General features: G+C 60.9%; 2 protein-coding genes across 2 annotated transcripts; both read right to left on the bottom strand.

Moving 5' to 3' along the window:
- Positions 1 to 921: 921 nt before the first annotated feature.
- On the bottom strand, positions 922 to 10,330 carry ANGPT4 (angiopoietin 4). Its single transcript, XM_042047980.1, has 9 exons — positions 9,724 to 10,330; positions 5,380 to 5,535; positions 5,033 to 5,154; positions 4,490 to 4,722; positions 3,887 to 4,002; positions 3,355 to 3,456; positions 3,110 to 3,276; positions 2,186 to 2,316; positions 922 to 2,099 (listed from the first exon to the last, which is right to left on the bottom strand). Exons 1-9 carry the CDS (start codon positions 10,039 to 10,041, stop codon positions 1,939 to 1,941), a joined length of 1,506 nt encoding a protein of 501 aa, XP_041903914.1. The 5' UTR covers positions 10,042 to 10,330; the 3' UTR covers positions 922 to 1,938.
- Positions 10,331 to 11,194: 864 nt separating this feature from the next.
- On the bottom strand, positions 11,195 to 20,413 carry RSPO4 (R-spondin 4). Its single transcript, XM_042047998.1, has 5 exons — positions 19,436 to 20,413; positions 16,201 to 16,389; positions 15,785 to 15,928; positions 15,509 to 15,694; positions 11,195 to 12,542 (listed from the first exon to the last, which is right to left on the bottom strand). The coding sequence occupies exons 1-5, from the start codon at positions 19,512 to 19,514 to the stop codon at positions 12,469 to 12,471; spliced, it is 672 nt and encodes a 223-aa protein (XP_041903932.1). The 5' UTR covers positions 19,515 to 20,413; the 3' UTR covers positions 11,195 to 12,468.
- Positions 20,414 to 20,793: the final 380 nt, after the last annotated feature.

Genomic DNA, 20,793 nt, shown 5'->3' with positions numbered 1-20,793 from the left:
GGGAGGACACACACACCCAGGGGATCCTTAATGATGGCACATGGGGCACTGGGTGCCTTCCCAAGGAAAATACCCCGGAAACCAGAGGGTGATAGGGACCTGAGGCACTCGCTTGGGGACAGGCTTTGCCCTTGGGGAAATCTCTGAGGGAACCAGATCCTTGCTCGTGGCTGGGACCGGCTGTGCTGCCGGATTCCTCAGCATGGTGTGTCCCAGGGCTTGGTCTAAATTTGCTTCTATGGCTAAGGAGAAGGGGAGGGCCCCCACCAGTCCCCAGCCAGGCAGTGGCTGAGCAGCCACATGTCCCTGAGGTGCTGCCAGTCCTTGGTGTGGCTCTGGTGTCCCATGTCCTGCATGAATGGGACCTGACATGGCCATCCAAAGCCCTGGGTGCTCATACGTGCATGCATGATCCTGTGCATGCAGGATGTGTGTGTCTGTGTGTCCATGCCCTCACGTGTTTGTGAGCAGTGTTTCGATGTGCACACACAGATGCACAGACAGCAGCCGTGTTCCTGAGGCAGAAGTCTCCATCTGACCCCTGCCCATGGGACTGCCAGCATGAAACCCTGGCACAGACGTGTTCAGATGTGCGTGTTCCCCCCCGGAATGCCCTCCCCCCCATCGCCTGTCCCCACTGGGGACAGCAGGACAGCGCCGTGCTCCCTATCGCTTTCCCTGGCAGCTGCTTCCCGGTGGCTCCGGTTTCATGGGGAGTGCAGCTGAGCCCATCAGTTATTTCCAGAGAGGACGGACAGCCGGGGAAATGTCCATCACCCTCACCCTCTGTGCTGAGATTCCCCATGGGTGCCCCTTGTGCAGGCAGGAGGTGCAGGCAGGCAGCCAGGACAGAAGGAAAACCGGCAGCGCCGCCCCCTGTGTTTTCCATTTTTTAATTATTCCCCACTGATGAGCATCTTCTGGAAGCGCCAACAACGTCACGTGCTTTAATCAGTGTTAATTAGCGGGTGCCTCGGGACAGTGATGAGGGCAGGCAGCAGGAGCCCCCCCGCCGCTGCGTGCACAGCCGGTGTCGGTGCCAGCACCCACCACCTCCCGCCTCCCAGCCCTTTTAACCCACAGCCCCCTCCCCACCCACGACCCCCCAGCCCCTTCCTGCCCATCCTGGGGCCCTGCCAGCCCCTGCCAGCACAGTGTCTGCTCCCAGCAAGCGCCGTCCAGAAATGGGCCACTGCCCATCCCAGGACTGGTCCCCATGAGGGTCCCCAAGGACATCCCCTGCTGTTCCCGTCCTCTCTGAGGGCTGGAGAAACCCAGCTCCATCCCGTGAGGAGCAGTGCCTGTCCTGCCATACATGGGGACAGTGGCTCAGGCCATGCTTTGAAGGGGACAGCCTGTGGCCCTCTGCATGGCTGTGTCTGGACAAAAGGGGAAGGAGGGATGCCACCAGCCCCCCCATGCTCATGAGGATTCCTGTCCCACCCCAGCCCCTCTAATCCTGCAGGAGAACAGGATGGTGGGGGATTTACAATATCCAAAACCAGTGAAAAGGCAAAGCCCCCATCATTTCTGGGGCCCCTCTGAATGCACATGGTCCCAGCGATTTTCAGAGCCCCATCACTGGGGGGGTCTTGGACCCTGTCCCCAAGACAAAACCCTGAGGCCCAGCAGAAATTCAGAGAGAGAAGCTGAGGCAGGATCAGGGGGTTTCCATATGCTGAGCCCACTTTGGCAGGTTTGGCTTTGTTCCCCTCCAGCTCCTGCAGCTCCAGCTCCTGCAGCGCCCTTCACCCCTGCCCACAGTTCCCCTCCAGCATGGCTGTGGTGACACTGCAGGCTTCTGAAAAATGGGATAAACGAGAGTGAAAAATATAACTCATGGCAAAAGTTCCCTGCAGCAGCTGGGGCATCTTAGCTGCCTCTAACCATCCCTCGTCCCGGACTTCTCCCTCAGCGCTGGCACTGGCCACAGGCACGTTAGAAGCTGGTGGGTCGGATCATCATGCGGGTGCCCTTTAGGGAGTAGCTGGGCCCCTGGAAGTGGTGCCAGCGGATGCCATTGAGCTTGCGGATGTTGTTCCGGGCTGGGTAGTAGATGCCATTCAGGTTGGAGAGGCCACAGGCATCAAACCACCATCCTGTGGGAAGGGAACAGGGCGGGAGGGTGGCATCGCAGGCTGGCACCCACGGGTGCTATGTGGGGGTGTCCCCCTGCTCCACTCACCTCCCGAGAGCATCTGGGCGCACTTGCAGAGACAGTTGTCGTTGTCAGCGTCACGGGTGCTGAATTGGGTGCCCTGCAGTGCCAGGCCGCTCTGCTGCCCAGCCGTGCCACTGTAGTCCTGCAGCGACAGCCTGTGCCCAGCAGGAGCACAGCCACTGTCACTGCTGGCTGCCGGGGCAGGTCACAGAGCCCTCAGCACTGCTCAGGGGCTGCCAGGAGCTGAACACAGCACAGAGGGATGCGGGCAGAGATCCTGCGGTTCCAGCTTGGCCTCCTGTCCTTGGTCCCCAAGGGTGGAGGTTGTGCTATGCTGGGGCAGAGAGGACCCCCCGAGTCTCCTCCCGTCCTCTTGCTGGGGGTCAGCTCAGTGCATGCATGGGATGGATGGTGCAGGGGATGTCTGGGGTCTGGTTCCACCTCCAGCCCATCAGTGAAGTCCCCCAGCTGCTGTCCACTCTCCTGCCCATGGCCAGGAGCACACGGTCATGGCAAGCTGGGCATCAGGAGTGCAGCATCCCTCCCTAGACGTGCACAGCCTGGGGATGCCCAACACCCCTGGGAATGTCTGGTGGCCACAGCTGCATCACCTCCCTTGCCCAAACAACGAGCCCCAGTGCGAGTGCCCAGGTTGCTGCCTGGGATAGGAACTCCCACTGGGATGGCAAATCCCACTGCCTTGATGCGATTTTATACATTAAAAATCTACTTCTCAGGAGCCCAGGGAGAGATGAAAGTGTCCCAGCAACGTGCCCGGCACCTGGCATCATAACTATACCAGGACAACTCAGCAAAGCCTATGGTGATCCTGCACCTCCCTGGGGCACACATCCAGCCCTTGCCCCTGGCCACTGCTGCCCACAGGGCCTGGGGACAGTCAGAGATGGGGGGTGCTGGGTGGCCATCCCCACAGTGCCTCTCTCCTACCTGTAAAACTGCCGCTCACTTCCCAGCTGGAATTTCCTGTAGTGGGCATACACCTGGCTGCCCTCCCAGTCCTGCAGCTCAACTCTCAGGGCGTAGGGCACCCGGCTTGTCAGCAGGTGCACGGCCTCGTTCCCCAGCCAGTATTCCCCTGCCACGTCCCCGAAGCCCTGTGGAGCAGCAGGGTGGGTGACTTCAAGGTGCCTGGGGTGCCCCCAGGGTGTCCCCCTCCCTGGTCAGGCACACACCTGCTTGTACTCCCTCCAGCTCCTCTGGAAGCTGAGGCTGCCGTTGGCACGAATCTGGATGATGGTCCAGCCCCCTCGATCCGTCTCCATGTCACAGTACACCTGCAAGGGGAGTGAGGGACAGGCTGGAGGTGCCTTGGAGTGGGCGGCCAGGTGCATCCCTGCCAGGCTGGGCAGCTCAGCGCGGGTGCTCTATGGGTACTGGGGCTGGCTGAGGGGCAGGAGAGGGTGTGCCGTGCCCAGTGCCTGGTTGGGGGGAGGTCTCTCCTCCCTCCATGGCTGTGGGCAAGGGCTGGAGTCTGGTGCTCATAGGTCAGGGTACCTTTAAAATCAGTTTTATACCCTCATTTGGAAGGCCGTGCTTTCACCCCATGGATGCTGTCTTCGCCCCTGTGCAGCCCCCAAGGCTGGATGGGGTGGAGAAACTGCTCTGGGATGTGCCAGGCAACAGGGATCTGGTGTGGGGCTGGTGTGCACTGGGTGGGCAACACTCTGGGCTGCTGCAGGGAAGCCCTCTCTGGACTGTGCTCACCTTTTTGGGCTCGCTGAGGTTGGCAATGTGCAGGGTGTAGATGCCACTGGTGCGGATGCCCGCCCGGCGCACCTCGGCACAGTCCTGGAATTGCTGCTCCTGGCCAGGTGATACGGCTGTGGCAGAGAGGACAGTGAGAAGGCAGAAACCCTGATGACCCTGCAGCCCTGCCTGGTTTTGCTGCTCTTCCCTCTCCCTTTGGATGCCTTTGTGCTCACAGATTATTTTTTTCCTTCTGCGCCATCTCCAGAGGGCTGGGCAAGGCAGCTGTGCCACTGGGGCTGCTGCCAGCCTAGACCCAGGAGTTTGCCATGGCTGGGAATGGTATCAGGCTGTGGACCCACTCCCTGGGGCTCCAAGCTGCTCCTTGGTTGCAATGAGTGGATCATTTTCTAGTGGAAGGTGTTCCTGCCCATGGCAGGGTGTTGGAAAGAGATGAGCTTTAAGATCCCTTCCAACCCAAACCATTCTATGATTGAACAATTCTGTGATTTTTGAGGTGAAGTCACTTAAGCTGAGCAGACCACAGGGGCACCCTGACACCCTCCTGGAAGGATGAGGAGGTTTCCCACTGCCCCCCCTCTGCCCGCACACACTGCTCACCTCTGCCCTGGGAGACGAGGTGCACCAGGCTCTGGACAGACTGGAGGAGCTGGAGCTGCTGGCGCTGGAGCAGGCTGGTGTTGGCACTGGCAGCCAGCAGCGTCCTTTCCATCTCCTCGATGGTGCCACTCTGCCGGCTCAGCAGCCGCTGCAGCTTCTCCTTCTCCAAGTGGGCCCCCGCCAGCTCCGCCTGCTGCTTCGTCTCCATCTCCAGCACCCGCACCTCCAGGATGCTGGGAGTGGGATGCAGTGGTGATGGGGTGGCAGAGTGGAGCCAGCTGCAGCTGCGGTGTCCCAGCATGTCTGCAGGGACCCACTGCTGTCCCCATCCCCTGCTGCACCCCCTGAATTGTACCCTTACACCTGGGATGTGGCCAGCCAGGGGAACTCAAAGCCCAAGAAACCCTGCTGGGGTTATGCAGGGACCCCAGCCAGCACCTGGAGGGGTTCAAGCCCCCTCAAAGCACAGTGTGAGGTGGGAGAGACCGGCCTCCTTGGGGGGTCCAAGGGCTGTGGGGGTCCCTGAGCTGCCCCAGCCCCTACTTGTTTCTGTTCTGCAGCTTGTGGATCTCGTTGGTCTGCAGCAGCAGCTGCTTCTCCAGCTTGGTGGTGGATAGGGAATTCTCCTGGAGCTGCATCTCGATGCGCCACGTCTGATTCAGCACCTGCCTCGGGAGCAGAGGGGAGTGTTGGCATCAGCAGCCAGAGCCACACACACCCCTGGTGTCACCGGGCTGGCCGGTCTCTGGCACACAGCCCTGGTACCTCTGCCACTGGGCATTAAACCCTGTGTCACCTCAGGGAATTGCTTTTATCTGCAGACAAATCATGCCATCCACCACGGTCTCAGGGTGGTGGGGATGTTGGGACACACAGGCCACGGGCCATACCTGGGCCTCCACATCAGTGAGCTTGCGGCTCTGCTCGGCGCTGCGGTTGAGGAGGGAGCTGCCGATCTCCAGCATGGTGGCGGTCTGGTTCTGCGCTGCCGTCTGCCGCAGCTCCGCCATCTCCGGCTTCATGCTGCTCTGGATGTAGCTCTCCAGCTGTGCAGGGAAGTGGGGATGCAGTGGGTCATTTGGGCACCTCTCTGGTGTCTCAGCATCCCAGCTGAGCCTGGCACCACTGGGCACAGCCTCCAGGCACAGCCCTGTGTCTCTGCATAGCTCGACCCACCTCAGGGCCCTTGGAATCTTATCAGAGGACAGAGCGAGATGAGCTGCTGCAGGGGAGGCTCCTCAGGCACCGGCTGCCAAGTTTCCTGGGCTGTGGTACCAGCTGGGGCCTGGCACGGGCTTCTGTATGCCCAGGTGTGCTGGTGAGCTGGGTGCCGAGCAGCCAGGCAGCGAGTGGCTGGCATTGGCATTGGCATCAGCACTGACATCAGCATCAGCTGCCAGCCCCCAACCACTGGTTTCGCAGGGCTGAGGATATGGAGGGTGAGGGGACACCATCAGCCAGGGAAGGTGGGTGTCCGGCACCCGGTGCTGCCCCACCATGTGGAAGTACTCGGGGCTGGGAAGGAGCTGGCTGCCGCCACAGCTCGGACACAGCTGAGATGACGCTTCCGCTTTCCCAGCCCGCGGGGGAGCCGCCTTTCCCAAAGGCTTTGCTATTTCTGGCAGCCCTGCCATGAGGTTCCCATTCAGCCCCTCCCCAGGGTGATGGCCTCGGTGGGGGCACGGTCCCTCGGCGGGGGCCACGGGGAGCGGAAGGGGCCGCGCTGCCGCCCACGCTGGGAAAGCAGCCCCTGAGAGCAGGAGGGACGGGGGCTGCCCAGCTCCCTGCACCCCACAGATCCTGCTGTCCTGCAATGCCCAGATCCCACTCCCTGCCTGAGCTCCCCAGTGCTGCAGGCAGAGCCCCACATCCCCCTGCATCTTGCGGGGTTGTGGACCAGAACCAGCAGGGCTGGGATGCTGCTCTCTGGGCGGTGTGGAAAGCAGGCAGTGGTGACGGGATGTTCTGCACCATGGTGGGAATGCCGTGGTGCTGGGATGCTCGGCACTGTGTCGGGCGGGCAGCAGTGCTGGGATGTTTGTTTGATGATCATGATGGGCAGCAGTACCAGGGTGTTCAGCACCATGGCAGGCAGCAGCATTGGGATACTCAGTGTGGGAGTGGGGCCGGCAGCGGGCCAGGGCACAGGGCTCTGCACTTGTTTGGCATGATGAAATCCCACTGTTCCCTCCTCCCTGGCATCAGGCAATGGCAAAACCATCACCCCACTGTCAGCACCCATGTGGGGCAGGAGGGTCTCGGGGTGGGAAGGTCCCAGGGCTGACCATCCCAGCCAGCATTGCCTGCACCCCCTTCCCTGGGGATTTTCCCTCGCAGGAACATGCTCTCAGGGAGGAAGCGGGGAGAGGTCGGAGAGCCATGTCTGGAAAACATTTCCCCGAGCTGAGGGATTGCTGGAGAGTTTCCCTTTAACCACGTCGTTAATCTTGTTGCTTCACAGGGCTTGGGGAGGCCTTTTCTCCCTCTCAGTCTTGCTTTTCGCTTTTTTTTTTTTTAAATAAACATATCTGTGAGCCGAGGGCAGAACATACCCACGGAAAAGGTCAGGCTGGCACGAGGAAGGCTGAGAGCTCTGGAGACGGAGCCCTGGATCCTGGCTCCAGCAGCTCCCTGGGAGCTGGAGAGGGGCACAGTGTCCCCAGCCATGGGTGGCATAGGGGACACAAGTGGGACAGGCTGTGCCAAGGACAGGGAATCCTTGATCCCCCCTCCTTCATCTCATGGGTGCTGATGTGAGCTGGGCTCTCCTGAGCTCAGAGACTCATTTCTCCACCGTAAGTGCAGAGCTGGTGGGAAAGCTGTGGTGCAGTTTTGGTCACCCCAAAACATCACCGTGGAGCAGGAGGAAACTCAGCCACTTGCTGTCCCCGTGCTGGGATCCCATTGCCCACACCTGGATCATCCTGTACTGCCTTCTTGCAGCCACATCCCTCCCCTGTCCCAGTTCCTATCCTGGCCTGGCATTTCTAAACATTCCACAAGCACTGGCTGGGGGATCCTTGAGCTACACATGGGTGGAAAACCCACACCCCTGCACCCATCCCAGGGTGAGCAGCACCAGCCCCTGTGCCTCAGGCACCTCAGAGCTGCCAAACTGCCACTGAAGATCCCCTCCAACCCCATGTCCCCCCCTAGACCCAGTGGCACAATCAAATGTTTGTGTTTGAACTGAAATTAATTCCTCCTGAGACAGGAGCAGCCAAAGTGCCCTTGTGTGCTGGGTCCTTGCCATGTCCCAAGCAAGGGGTGCTGAGTGGACCAGCTCCCCAGTGCCGTGGGTGGGGGTCCTGGAGGAAGCTGGTGCTGGAGATGCCTGAGGGGGCCTGGGGAGCCCTGTTGGGTACCAGGAGATCTCCCAATTTCTTAGCACACTCCAGGGCTCCCCATGCCAGGGCAGAGCAGACGGGGATGCAACATTGTTTACGGCCTGTCCCTGAACCCAGTACCTCATTTGAGCCCTCGCTTGTTTGTTCAGGGCTGGAGTCTGACCAAAACAAGCGTTCTTGGGCAGCTCTGCTGAAATTTGGGAAGCTGAGGAACAACAGCAAAAATCATAGCTTCAAGCTGCCTCTGAAAGGAGAGAGCCATGCTGCAGGATGGGGCGGGATGGGACGGGATGGGGTGGGATTGTTGTGATGGGATGGATGGATAGAACAGGATGGGGATGGGGTACTGGCTGCTCAGTGCTTCACTGCCTTGTGCTCCTTGTGCCTGTGGTGAGGGGCATTGGTGCCCACAGCTGTCCAGATGTGCAGTCCCACTTTGCCTGTGGCTGAGTGCTCTGGACAGGGCCATGTGCACCCGTGGTGGGACCCCAGTCCCCTGCCTTGCTTGGCTGTACAAAGGCTGCCCTCATCCCGAGGGAAGCTCAGAACTGGCCTGGGCACACAGGGCACAAAGACACCAGAGCACAGGGACACCAAGGCAGAGAGCTGAGGGCACAGGGACCTCAGGATGGTGTGCACCCAGCAGGTCCACAGTGATGGAGATTCAGTGCCACCAGCCAGGTTGTCATTGGCCCTGCTGACCCTTCTGCAACACCCTGGGCTGGCTTCCAGCAGAGCCACAGTTCAGCGTTTTCCCAGTTCCTGAGGAATTTGTTCTCTAGGATGGCTGAGGGGACAAGGAACAACGTCCTGCACGTTCCTGCTGCCTGCACTGTCCCCCACAGCCAGGGTGGCTACTCAAGCAGTGTGGCTGGCACAGACCATCCCCAGGACTCCCACTCAGTGTGTTGGCCCCCTCCCAATCCCTGAGGGCTGTGGGGGCTCGGCACAGGGACATCACCCAGGAAATGGGAGTGCACAGGCACACAGGTCCCATTGCAGCCTGGCGAGACACCACAGGACATGCATGTGGCTCTGCTGGGTCAGTGACAGCTGGGGACAAGCTGCTTCCCCTCTTATCAGCACAGGTACCCAGTGTTCCTGGCACGGCCCCCCAGGGATGTGTCCCCTGGGACGAGCTATTCCTGGGTCTGACGAAGGCAGCTGCAGTCAGCTGGTGGGGGCTCCAGGAAGGAAATGCTGCTTCCTGCCTCAGGCATTGGGGACGGGGTGAGCCAGTGGGGGGCTGGGGGTGGCAACCGTGTGGGTACACAGCCCCACTGGTGTGGCACCCCACTGCCCCCACCCTGCACCACCCACAGGCCACCCAGGAGCCATGGGTCCCACACACAGTCTCACCAAGTGCTGGGAGATATTCCAGAGCCTGTAAGAGTGAAAATGATGAAGCTGGAGAGATTTTGGTGGCCCCTGTCCTCGGGACCCTCGCCCTGCCACTGGCCAAACCCCTTCCCAGTATCCTCGCCCAGAACCTGGAATGCTGATCCCCAAGGGATGCTTGGCATGGCTAACACAGCCAGGACCACGAGGAGCCCTATGGCAATGATGGGCAGGGAATACAGCCTCAGTGGGAAGTGATCTGGGTGAGTGATCTGCAGCACCCATGAGCTGCAGCACCTGCAGAACCCTCAGCACACATCCCCTCCATACAGACAGTGCCTGATGCCAGCTGCACCCCTGCAGGGAAAAGCTGACCTGGATGCTCAGGTGGGCACAGGCCCCAGTGCCCACAGCTGTACCACAGGGATGCTGCATGCGTGGGTGCTGGACACAGATCCCTGGCCACAGCCCCCCGCTGCCTGTCCCCCCACACACACACACCCCCCCCCCCCCCCCCACCCCACACCCCACACCCTACCTACACCCTACCTTCAGCAGCCACTGGGTGCTGTTCTCCAGGATCCTCTCGAGGTGCCGCAAGCGCTGGGCAGCCCCGTGCCCGGCGGTGCCGGCCGGCGAGTCCCGCTGGAGCAGCACGCTGGCCGGGCCGGGGACAGGAGCGGGGGCGGCCGGGCAGGGCAGCGGGTCGGCCTCGGGCAGCACGAAGGTGTAGCTGCAGCGGCCGTGCTGCACGCGGTGGTAGCGCCGGCGGCCGCCGCCCTCCAGCGCCCGGCGCTGGGCTCCGGCAGCGCACAGAGCCGTCGTGGCACAGGTCAGGGCCACGAGGCCGAGGCTGAGCGCCCGCATGGCGCGGGGGTCCCCGCGGGACCGGGATGCCACGGCGGGGGATGCGCCGGCAGCTTGCTCCGTGCAAGGATGGGTCAGTGGGCGCTCGCCGCCGCGTCCAAGCGCGGCGATTTCGGCATTTCCTCCCTCTGAGCCGGCGCTGGCCGCCCCGGCCTTTTATCGCCAGCCCTCGCAGGGGGAGAGGGGAGAAAAAAAAAAAAAAGAAAAACAAAGGAAAAAATCTGTTTAAAAACAATACTTCTATCTTTTTTCTTTCCTCTGAGTCCACTGCGGGGAGATCAAGTTTCACACGTGATCTATAAATGTCTCACACACACTCACACACACTCGCGCACGCAGCCCCGTCCCTCCCCCGGCCGTTCTCTGCACAACTCACTGCACCTCCCGGGATGGGCAGCACCACGGCAGCACCGAGCCCTCCCACCCTCCAGCCCTGCACCCTGCGAGTCCCCCCGATCAGCACCCGCTGGGACTCACCACATGCAGGCACCCCCATCCCAGGCAGCACAGCTCCCTCCCCGAGTCTCAGCTATTTATAATGCCAGCGGGAGCCAGGCCTGGATTTCACAGCTCTGGCCATGGGATGAGCCCGTGGGGACCAGGAGTGGGGCTGGGTCCCAGGCAGAGCTTGGCAGGACACAGCCAGACTGTGTGTGGGGCTTGGCGTGCCCAGATCCCAGGCCAGGGGTCTGCCGGGGGCTGTTGGGCAGATCTGGGGAACACCACATCTGCCAGGCCATGTACTGGGATAGGATCTGGGCTGTGTCCCCCAGGAGGAGACAATCCCAGTGGTGAGGACAGGCTGCCAAGGGGATTCCCAAGCATTTCAGCAGAGGGGGATTTTCTCCGCCAGCCAGAAAAACCCCCTGGTGATTCCCAATCCCTGCGGAATGGCAATCCCAGTGTCACACTTGTCGCTTGCTCCAGTGCTCGCTCAGGCGAGTGATGCTGGTGGTACTTTAAACAAAAGCTCGAAATAAAATCTTTCCCCAGTGCCCCAGTGCTGGGGGACCAGGGCAGGGTGTCCCCCCACAGGGACCCAAGCTGCAGAGCTGGGGAATGCGGATTACGCCGTGGCTACAGCCAGCATCCCAGTCCGGGATCTCTGGCAGCAACTCATGGGAATGGGGAAAACAGGGACGCAGGAGCGATGCCGGGGGTTTAATCCGTTTATTTGTCATGAAGCGAACGGAGGAGCTGCTCCGGCAGCTTTGTGCCGGTTCTGGGGCTGGCTCGATGCTGACACCCAGCGCTCCCGTCCTGAAGGGTCTGTGCAGCCCCCGCAGCCCCGACACAACGCGGCCAGCCCTGGCCTCCCCCTGCTCACGCTCAGGGCAGGGACGGGGAGTTCGGACCCCGGCAAACCCCGAATGCAGAGCTGCCTGCGGCTGGGACAGCGATTTAAGCACACACGTGGTATATATACACCAATGCAGCCCGCTGTGCCTATGGACATATACAGCGTGGCAGGGAGGGACAGACTGGCACGCCTGGGCTCAGCACCCCACGGTCACACACCCGGTGATGGCTGGGAGGGGGTTACAGCGCTGCTTCCAATACATCCCAGTTTGGGGATGCAGGAGGCAGCAGCATGCCCCGCCCGCGCTGGCACTTGCACTGTGTGTGTCCCTGTCCTAGACCGAATACAGCCGTGGTCACCACAAATTCCTGTGCCCATATCCAGCTGGGAGAGAAGCTCTTTGAGCCTCTCTGTGAGTCTAAAGACGGCAGGATTTGGCCCATGAGGATGCTGAGTGCTGGGCTGGCATAGTTCCCAGAAGGGTTCCCAGTTTGGGGGTCCAGCTGCCCCAGGACAGTGGGATTTGGCCCTTGGTTGTGCTTGTGCGGATGCTGAGCATGAGGCTGGGCTGCTGTGAGCAATGGCGTGGTCCCCAGTGGGGTCCCAACCCTGGGAGTCTCGCTGCTTCCCATGCCTGTGGCTGAGGATGGGGAACACTATCCAGCACCTGGAGCAGCTCAGTGGTGCACTGTGTCCCCCAGCACACCCATAAAATCAGGACCCTGTGAAGCCAGGGCAGCTCCCAGCCCTGGGGGACGGTATCCAGGCAGGCATCAGCTTCATTAGCAGGATCCAGCCCCTGGTCTAACCCCATCCCACCCGTCTGGAGGAAGGGAAGGGATGGAGCAGGCTAGGGGAGAGAGAAGACCAGAGGAATAAAGGAGCCACCCCCTCCCCAAGCCCTAGGGCTTTGCTTTGGACATTGCAAATTAGATTTTCTGAAAAGGAAATGTTTTACAGGCCATAAATCGTCTCAAAAGAAAAGGGGGATGGGGCGGCAGAGAAAATTGTGCAATTTTTTTTTTTTTTTTATGGATGGAAAAACAGGGGTAATATGGCTGGAGCACTGTGGCAGGAGCTGGCTGGGAGCTCCTGCCACAGTGCTCCAGCTCCCGTGCTGGTGCCTGCTAGGTGCCCGTGTGCCGTTCTGTCTTCGGCTTCTTCTGTCGCTTTTTGCCTTTATTTTTGGGTTCGATTTTCTCTGCAACAAAAAAAGGAGGAGAAAAGGAGGGCTCGCTCATTGTCCAGGCAACATGATCCGACCTGAGCCCCATCCATGGCGTGCTGATCCCACATTCTCCCTCAGGATGTTAGTGCTGGACCCAGTTTCTCATTTTCGGGACCCCAGAGCCTTCTCCTGGTCTTGAAACAGCAGCGAGGGGCTGTGGAGGGGTCTGGGTGTGCTGGTGGCACAGGCAGAGGACACTGGTGTGTTGTCTCCACATCTCCCATGGCTGGACTCTAAATCCTGGTACCCCAAGATCCCTAGGAATGGGCTGGGCAGCTCAACCAAAGCGGGAGCTGCCCGGAGAAACCCCAGCTTCTCTCTGAACAAGGACTGTGGATGTCAGAGAGGGACAGCGGGTGCCCCAACACCCCAAAGCCACGGCACAGCCATGCTCAGCTCTGCCATGGTGTGGGAATGTGCCTCCCTTCTCTCTGGAGACGAAGGTGGGCAGGTGCTGCCACCACCACAGGACCCAGACAGCCCCTGAGATCATTTGGGCATTTGGGGTGCATCCATGCATTGGTGCTAAAGCTCTCCCTGTGGATACCCTCCACATGTGGATGGTCCCCATGCCAGTGGCACAGCTAATGTGCTGGTGGAGCCTGGATGCATCCCAGGTCAACCCACTGTCAGCTTTCCAGGGTCAGGCTGTTGGGACTCAAATTGTTGCTCATCCTGAGAAGCTGCCACACACCCTCCAGCTGGCTGAGGTGTTGGTGCTGAGACGCCAAGAAACAGGGATTCAGGATAAACCCTGCTGTGCCATGGACTCCAGTGGGAAGGGGAGTCCATGCTAAGGATCAGAATGGTAGCCCCAAAACCAGGGCAGCTTTGTCTGTCCTTGACCCTCTGTGCCCACTCCAATTAGAGTCACATGGGTGGGGGGTTCAGTGGTGTGAAGGACACAAGGGACCACGACTGTCCCTGGTGCTGCGTGTGCCAGCACTGTTGTCCCCAACCCTTTCCGAGGGCTCCAGTTCTTGTCCTGCCTGGCTGTTTCTCGGCTCTGATCTCCCAGACAGTTGCCACCCACAAAGGAGAGGGCACGGCACGCACGCCAAGCGTCTGGAGAGCGGGACAGACACCCAAGGCAGATTTACAGCAGTGCGAGGGGTTTGTGCCATGGCCAAGCGTGGCGGCTTTTCCCTTCCAGCCGCCTGGATGGCTCAGAAGTGGTGGCACAAATCTCTCACCACACGGTCGGGTCCGGCTGCCTGCCCTGGCTTGCCTGGGCTTGGGGTGTCTTGGATGCATCAAGTGAACTCCTCGTCCTCCTTCAGCATCTGGATCCCATAACCCAGCACTTGGCCAGGCGGGCAGGAGCCTGGGAGCGAGGGCAGACGCACGCTCTGCTGTGGCAGGGATGCCGAACAGCCTGCCCAGGAGTGGGAGACATGGAGGGGCTGCTCTCTCCTGCAGGGGCTGCTTGGGGGGCACTCACGGGATTCCTTCTGCTGGACAGGGGACGGGCCTGTCTCTGAAGCTGATCCCACACAGCAGCCTCAAGAGTAGAGTCCTGCCAGCCCCTGAGCCCATCACCATAGCCCCAGGGCTTCCAACTTGCAGGAGGAGAAGCACAGGCAGAGGCAGGAGGCCAAGCACTTTTCTGGGGGGCCTTCCCAGTCACCTCACAAGATGAGGTGCCCCTGAAACACTGGCACAGCAGTCCCTGCCAGTGGGACCCGCTGGGCAGGGCTGGGCATGGGCACGGTGCTGCAAACTCAGTGCTCCAGAGCAGCCTGTCCTCCCACACTAAATTTCTTGCATCAAACTGTCACCAGCTCTGCGGGTCTGGAGCTGGCACAGAGCAGAAGGGAGGGGAACATTCTCAAAATCGATGCCACCTGGCACCCCAAAGATGTGAGTTGGGACCTGGGTGGAGAAGGGAATCAGCTCCTCTGCCCTGTCAGCGGGAAAATATTACTTATGATTGATGGTGCTGTGATGAAGCCTCTCTCCTGGCTCCGTGGCCCTCGCCCAGCACGCACGTCCTCTGCTGCTGCCCCCCTTCTTCATCCTTTTTGTCTCCACCCTCACAGTCCTGTCCTCTCTGATCCCCGCCACGCTGGCGGTGCCGGCCAGCTCATCCCACAGCATGGAGTGATCCCGCAGCTCCGAACCGCAACCCTCGGTGGCTCAGATCTGCTGCCAGGCACTACAGATCGGTATCTCATGCATCCCCCTTTCTGCCAGTTATTAAGTGGAGATTTATTAGGGTAGCTTCAGTCCAGATGCCTGCATCCAAAAATGACATCAGCCACGTCCTGGTTCCCATTGCCAGCCCTGCACCCGTGCACGCACCGCCTGGACAGACCCTGCAGCATGTCTGGTGTGTGAAAGGTGGGAGGATCCCTGAGCCAGGAAGCCCCCAGCCTGGGGACGAGGTGGGGAGAAGTGCAGGAGCACGAGTGAACATCTGGCTGGATGAGCCATGGAGGGGGACTCTGCCCTGGAGTGTCTCTCAAAACTTTGGCCATCAGAAATCCCCTGGGTGATGCCCTCCTGCTCCATGAGCGATCCAGCTTTTGGGGAGCTCAGAGGTTTTTGCAGGAACCTCCCCTGTGTGTGTGTCTCAATCCTCCTTACTCACAGCTGCGGTGCAGAAAGCCTCCCTTCACGTCGTAGCAGGATGGGAGCTGGAGCTCGGCAGCCTCATCCCACCACGGCGGTTCATGCTAGTGCCCAGCCCGGCCCAGAATGGAAGGGGACACTGGCTCGTCCCAGGCAGTCTCGGGGACTGCCAGGTGGGAGCAGCCAGCCCTAGGGCTGCTCAGCACATGTGCCTGAGCTTTACCCAGAATTTCAAAATGCTTGGGAGATGACAGCACGGCTCGCCGGCCATTGCTAAACCCCTGCTGCCACCGTCCTCCTGCAGCGACCCTCGGGCTCACTTTGGAGGGACGCGAAGCTGTCCCCAGCCCCGGTGGCGCGGTGCTCACCTCCCGGGCAGTGCTTCTTCATGCGGCACCTCCTGGTCTCCAGCAGCGCGGGGCAGGCAGTCCCCTCCTCCCGGGCAGCCTCCGGCACCTCCCGTACCCGCGTCTCCACTCCCCACTTGCAGCCGCAGGTCCGGCTCTCGTGGGTGCAGGCGCTCCACTCGCTCCACGGCCCCGGCTCGCACGTCTCTGCGGGGACAGGGGAAGAACGGATTGGTGACCCCTCGGCATCAGGCACGTCCCCAGGGGCGGCGGGCACGGGGTGCGGGTGCTGCTTACCTTGGCACTCGCGGGTGCCGGGCTGTGCCGCAGTGCCGGAGGGGCACTGCCGGAAACACTGGCCCTTGTACAAGTAAAACTTGTCCTTGCACTTCATGCAGAAGTCTCTGCTGAAGCAGCTCTCGCAGCTGGGCGACCTGCACTCTGCCAGGAGGGACGGCCGGTCAGCGGGACAGCCCGGGGCACCCCCGGCACCCACCGGGGACCCAAAACCTGCGGGCTCCAGGCTGCAGCTCTGGGCAAGGGAAAAAGGGGACGAAGCCCCCCCAGCCCGGCCGCCCTTGGATGCAGCGCCACCAGGGATGCTGTGGGAAATGAAGCCATCGCCCTTCCCACAGCACTGGGACCCGCAGGGTGGCGAGGGGAGCAGGGGGCACGAGAAGGAGCAGGGGGACCCCGGCTGGCGCGGGACGTACTTGTGCATCTGTTGACCTCCAGACCCCGCACACCAAAGTAGCCTGGGGGACAAGTGTGGACGCACATCCCGTACTGGCGGATGCCGTCCCTCCAGATAAGCAGGAAGAGCCGGTGGTGGCAGGTGATGCAGCCGTTGTCCTCAGAGCACAGGACGCAGCCTGTGCAGTTTTCCAGCAGGCCGGCACTCGCTGCGGGGACAAATGGAGGAGAGGGGCTGTGGCACAGGTGCCGAGGTGGGTCCCAGCCCCGTGGCAGCCCCTCTCTGACACACCAGGGTGACGGCACTGTCCCGTCTCCCTGCAAATACCACCCCACCTCCCTCCGCTCCTCAAATCCCCACTTCTGCCCACACTGGCAGCTTGGGGACACATGGAGCCATCGCTCCCAGCTGATGGTTTCCATCACTCCACAAAATCCACATTGAGGGTTTGCCCCATGCCCAGCACTGCCCGTGGGTGACAGCCTGAGCCACACCCCAAGCTAGCCTTGCCCATCTCATGGGAAGTAGAACAACCGCTGGGTCAGCGGGTAGAAATATGCTCTGACCTGGATTAATCAGTTGATGCCTGTTAAGTGTCAGAGGACAAAGAGCATTTTGGATGCACTCAAGAGGCGCTGAGATAAGCATCTGTTTGCTCAAGAGCCTCTGCTGCCTCCCTGGCTGCCTGTGCCGTACTCCCAGACTGTGGGAGTGTGACTGACCCCGAGGTCGGCTCTGTTCCCAGGGACAAGTACAGGGTGCCAACATCCACCAGCCCTGAGAGACATCGCCAACAGCTCCTGCTTCCTGAGCCCACACAAAGCAGCCTGGAGGGATGCTCCTGGCACAGAGGCACTTTGGGAGCTGGGGAGCTGAGCATCGAGGTCTGGGGGCTACACACACCCTGTGTCTTTCTGCAACCACAGGATGGCTGGGCATCACAAAAGGGGCCACTGAACTCCTGCATGCAGGCATCCAATGCCTTCACCATGCTCCTGTGCTGGGAATTGTTTGCTTGGCTCTGGCACCACAGGCTGAGTAGCAGTGACAGTGCAGAAGTCCTGGTACAGCATGCTTAGGACCTGGGCTCTATAGCGTCATAAAATCACAGAATGGTTTTGGATGGAAGAGATCTTCAAGATCATCTCAAACCCCCTGCCATGGGCAGGGACACCTTCCACTAGACAAGGTTGCTACAAGCCCCATCCACCTGTTGGGTGCTGCCTGGCACGGACATAGACTCAGCTCTGGGAGCAATGCCTGGCACTGGTCCCTCTGGCCCCAGGAGTTGCATCAGAAGGGTCCCACGGCTGTGGGGCTGGGGCAGAGGTGCTGGGGAAGCCAGGGAGATGCTGGCAGAGGATTCTGTCAGATGATGATGGTGGGCAATGCCTCACAGCCCTGTGCGCTGGTCCCTGGCACAAGCCAGTCCATGATGCTGCGGTGCCATGCAGTTGTCCCCAAGCTGGCTCATCCCAGTCCCTTCTCAGGGGCACACTGTCTGGGACGGCAGCACTGCCAGGAGCCTTCATTAGAGCTGCCTCTGCTGGGAGAGCTAACGAAGCACCTTGGATCCATTAAGTTGTTATGGTCTCCGTTACATATTTACCAAATGCTGACAACATTTGTGTTCCTGGCTGCAGCTGGAGCGGCTTCCCTGGAGACCCGTAGATTTACGAGCCTCTTTCCCTTCCCTAATTCTTTTTGAAACTTAGGGGGTTTTTTGCTGCTCTCCTTCCAACCCCAGCCAGGCTAGAGAAGGTGGGGACCCTTGGATGGACTCCGGGGGCTCCTTCCTCACACTGGTTTTGGAACTAATCCCATGGTATGGAGCTGGGAGAAGTGGGGTCGTTCTCCTCCACCCCATGGTGCTGCTGGCATGGCACACACATCACTGCCACCGGGAGTGACACTGGGAGCCACTGCAGAGCACAACGGAACGTGGCTCATGCTGAAACCGTGGGATTGAGGATTAGGAACAAGTGGTGGGTTCTCCTCCTGCCAGCGGTGATGGCAGAGTGCAGGGCTGGGCTGGGCACTGGGCAGGGGGCACAGTGGGTACCTGAGATGTGCTGGACATGGGTGTGACATTCCCCATCTCTGCCCACCTTGCGCCCAGTCCTGCTGGAAACTGGGAGTCTCTGGAGCGCTGGACTGCCCAGATCAGAGCTCCCAGCGGCAGTAGAGAGGCAGTGGGGTGCTGCAGCATCTTTCGTGGCTCCTGGACCCTGTGCTGGACTTTCTGTGCTGGTTATCCCAGGGGATATAAGATGTCTGGGGTGTGAAGCCATGGCCAGACCCCCAGGTGTTGCCAAGACCGGAGGGCCTTGGAGCACTGCGCTATTCAGCATCAAGCACTGGTAGCTGGAGCCCCTCTTTGTGCTAGGCTGTTTCCTGTCAGGGGTGTTTTGGCCACCACCAGCCTGGCCAACCACATCATCATGCACACCTACTGCCTCCACATGCCTTTAACATGGAACAACTTCAAGGGAAGCTCTCTGGCCTCCAGCCCTGGGCGCCCTGGTCCTGGGAGGTCCTGCCCCTACCCTGGCACGTGTTGGCCCCAAAACCAAGGCATTCCTGGCACGGAGCTGATAACCAGCCCTGGCCCACTCCACACAGCCAGCTGGCACTGCCTGACACTGCCCAGCGAGGGGACCTGAGCCAGTGCCCAATGGAGGGGTCATGCGCCTCGGCACAGCCCTGCACACCCTGCCCTTGCCCAGGCACTGAGCAGTGGCTCAGCTGGTGCCTCTTCCTGGGGAAAGGACAGGACAGGGGACAGGCAGTGCCTGCTGTGGCTCTGAGCATCCTTCCAGGAGGTTTTACTCCTAAGGCACTTTAGTGTGTTATGCAGAGAAAAAAAATATTGGAAAATCAGCCCGTTTTGTGCTATCCCCACTGTGTCTGGCTCTGCTGGCATTTGCAGAGCTGGTCCCAATGCCAACCAGCGTCCCTTGTCTTCTGCCAGCCCCGAAGCCAAAAGGCAGGGCTGGCACTGGGCAGGCAGTGCCATAGGGCTGCACTCTGCATCTTCCCGCACTGCCAAGCCAGCCCCGTGCCACACACCCAGAGGGGAACGCAGACAGTCCCCAAGGGGGCTCAAGGGGAAGGGTTGGGGGATGCTGGTTCCTGGCACCCTCCAGCCCTGGTTCACAACTTCTTCCCGCTCTGTGTAGGCAGGACAGGCAGCCTGGTGTCCCAAATCCACCCCGCAGTACTCGAGCAGGACAAGCCCACTGCACGCACCGTACCTTGCTTCTTCCACCGGTTCTGCGCGAGCATTTCCATGGAGCTGATGAATAACAGCAACATGAATATTATCCACTGCATCTGGGCAGGAGTGATGTCGGGCAGGGAAAGAATCAAATCATCCAAGCGGCTGGCGGGCTCGGCTCCTGCCAGAGCCCGTGAGGGTGTTGGGAGGTGGACGAGCGGCTCCGGGCTCACACCATCCCAACCCGAGCTTCGGGCACACAGCCACACTTCAGGGCAGCATGAGCCAGTGACACTGGGGCAGGCTGGGGCTGTCAGGCCCGGGGAGTGCTCATGGTGGTGGGGAAGTGGCGTCTGCTCCGGAGAGCTCTGCCTTTATAGTCAGTGTCAGCCCCCTCTCCTCACCCTCCCCTTCAAAATAATAATAATCCTAAAAAAAAAATAAAAAATCCCCCAGCAGCAACAAAGCTACTGGCAAACGCCCTGGCTGGATCCCCCCGGAGCACTCCAGCCACCACCTCGGCTGGGAACCGTCCCGCCGTCCCGCCGCGGTCCGACTGTCCCGCTGCCATCCCAGCGCCGGGGTCACAGCGAAGCCCCCTGCGATTTTGGGGGGGTGGAGCCAGGCGAGTGACGCTGCCTGCGCCGGCCCCCCCGGCTCAGCCCCCCCGGCTCAGCCCCCCGCTTCCAGCACCGGCAGGGCTGGGGGGGCCAGTGACAGCCCCCGGGGAGGGCTGAGCCCTCCGGTTGCCGGGAGCCGTGGTGGGTCTCCGGCAGCTCCGGCGGCGGCTGTGGGTCTGCCCCGGCTGTCCTCAGGATTGCAGCTGACTCGGATTTTCCGAGCGCTTCTTAGCTCACCTCCCTCCGAGCTGCGGGAGCGGAGCGGAGCGGAGCCGTGCCAAGCCGTGCCAAGATGCGCCAAGTCAAGACGAGTTCACTGAGCGGTTCCGGGCTCTCACGCGGCTGTCCACACCCTTTGTCCCACGCTGTGCTCCCCAAAACCCACCCTGAGGGCTGTGCCTGCGTGGGATGCAGGGCAGGAGGGGGACACCTCACTCGCCAGGCACCCGAGGTGACCCAGAGGCGCAGGTCCCCATCCTGGAAGCCCCACGTGCCTGTCCCATCGTGCCAACCCTGTGCCAGGAGCCGTACCCTGGAACAGCCTGGTGACCTCCCAGCCAGGGCTCCAGGGCCACTGGCCACCAGTGACAGCCCCAGTGACAATGCATTCACCCCTGGCATCACCAAGTGCAAACCAGCACATGGGGTCCCTCTCCTCAGAGGGACTTTCTGGGCACACAGGACCCCTCTGAGCACCCTGGGGAAGATGATAATCCAGCTGCTCATCCCATACACCAATAAACTGCAGGTTCCCACCTGAGATGCTCTGGGTCTG

Source organism: Corvus kubaryi, unplaced genomic scaffold, assembly GCF_017639235.1.
Source record: "Corvus kubaryi isolate FWS band 111438036 unplaced genomic scaffold, C.kubaryi_AGA036_p1.0 134, whole genome shotgun sequence".
Taxonomy (NCBI): Eukaryota; Metazoa; Chordata; class Aves; order Passeriformes; family Corvidae; genus Corvus; species Corvus kubaryi.
Note: the sequence above shows the minus strand (reverse complement) of the source record. Positions and strands in the feature narration are given on the sequence as shown.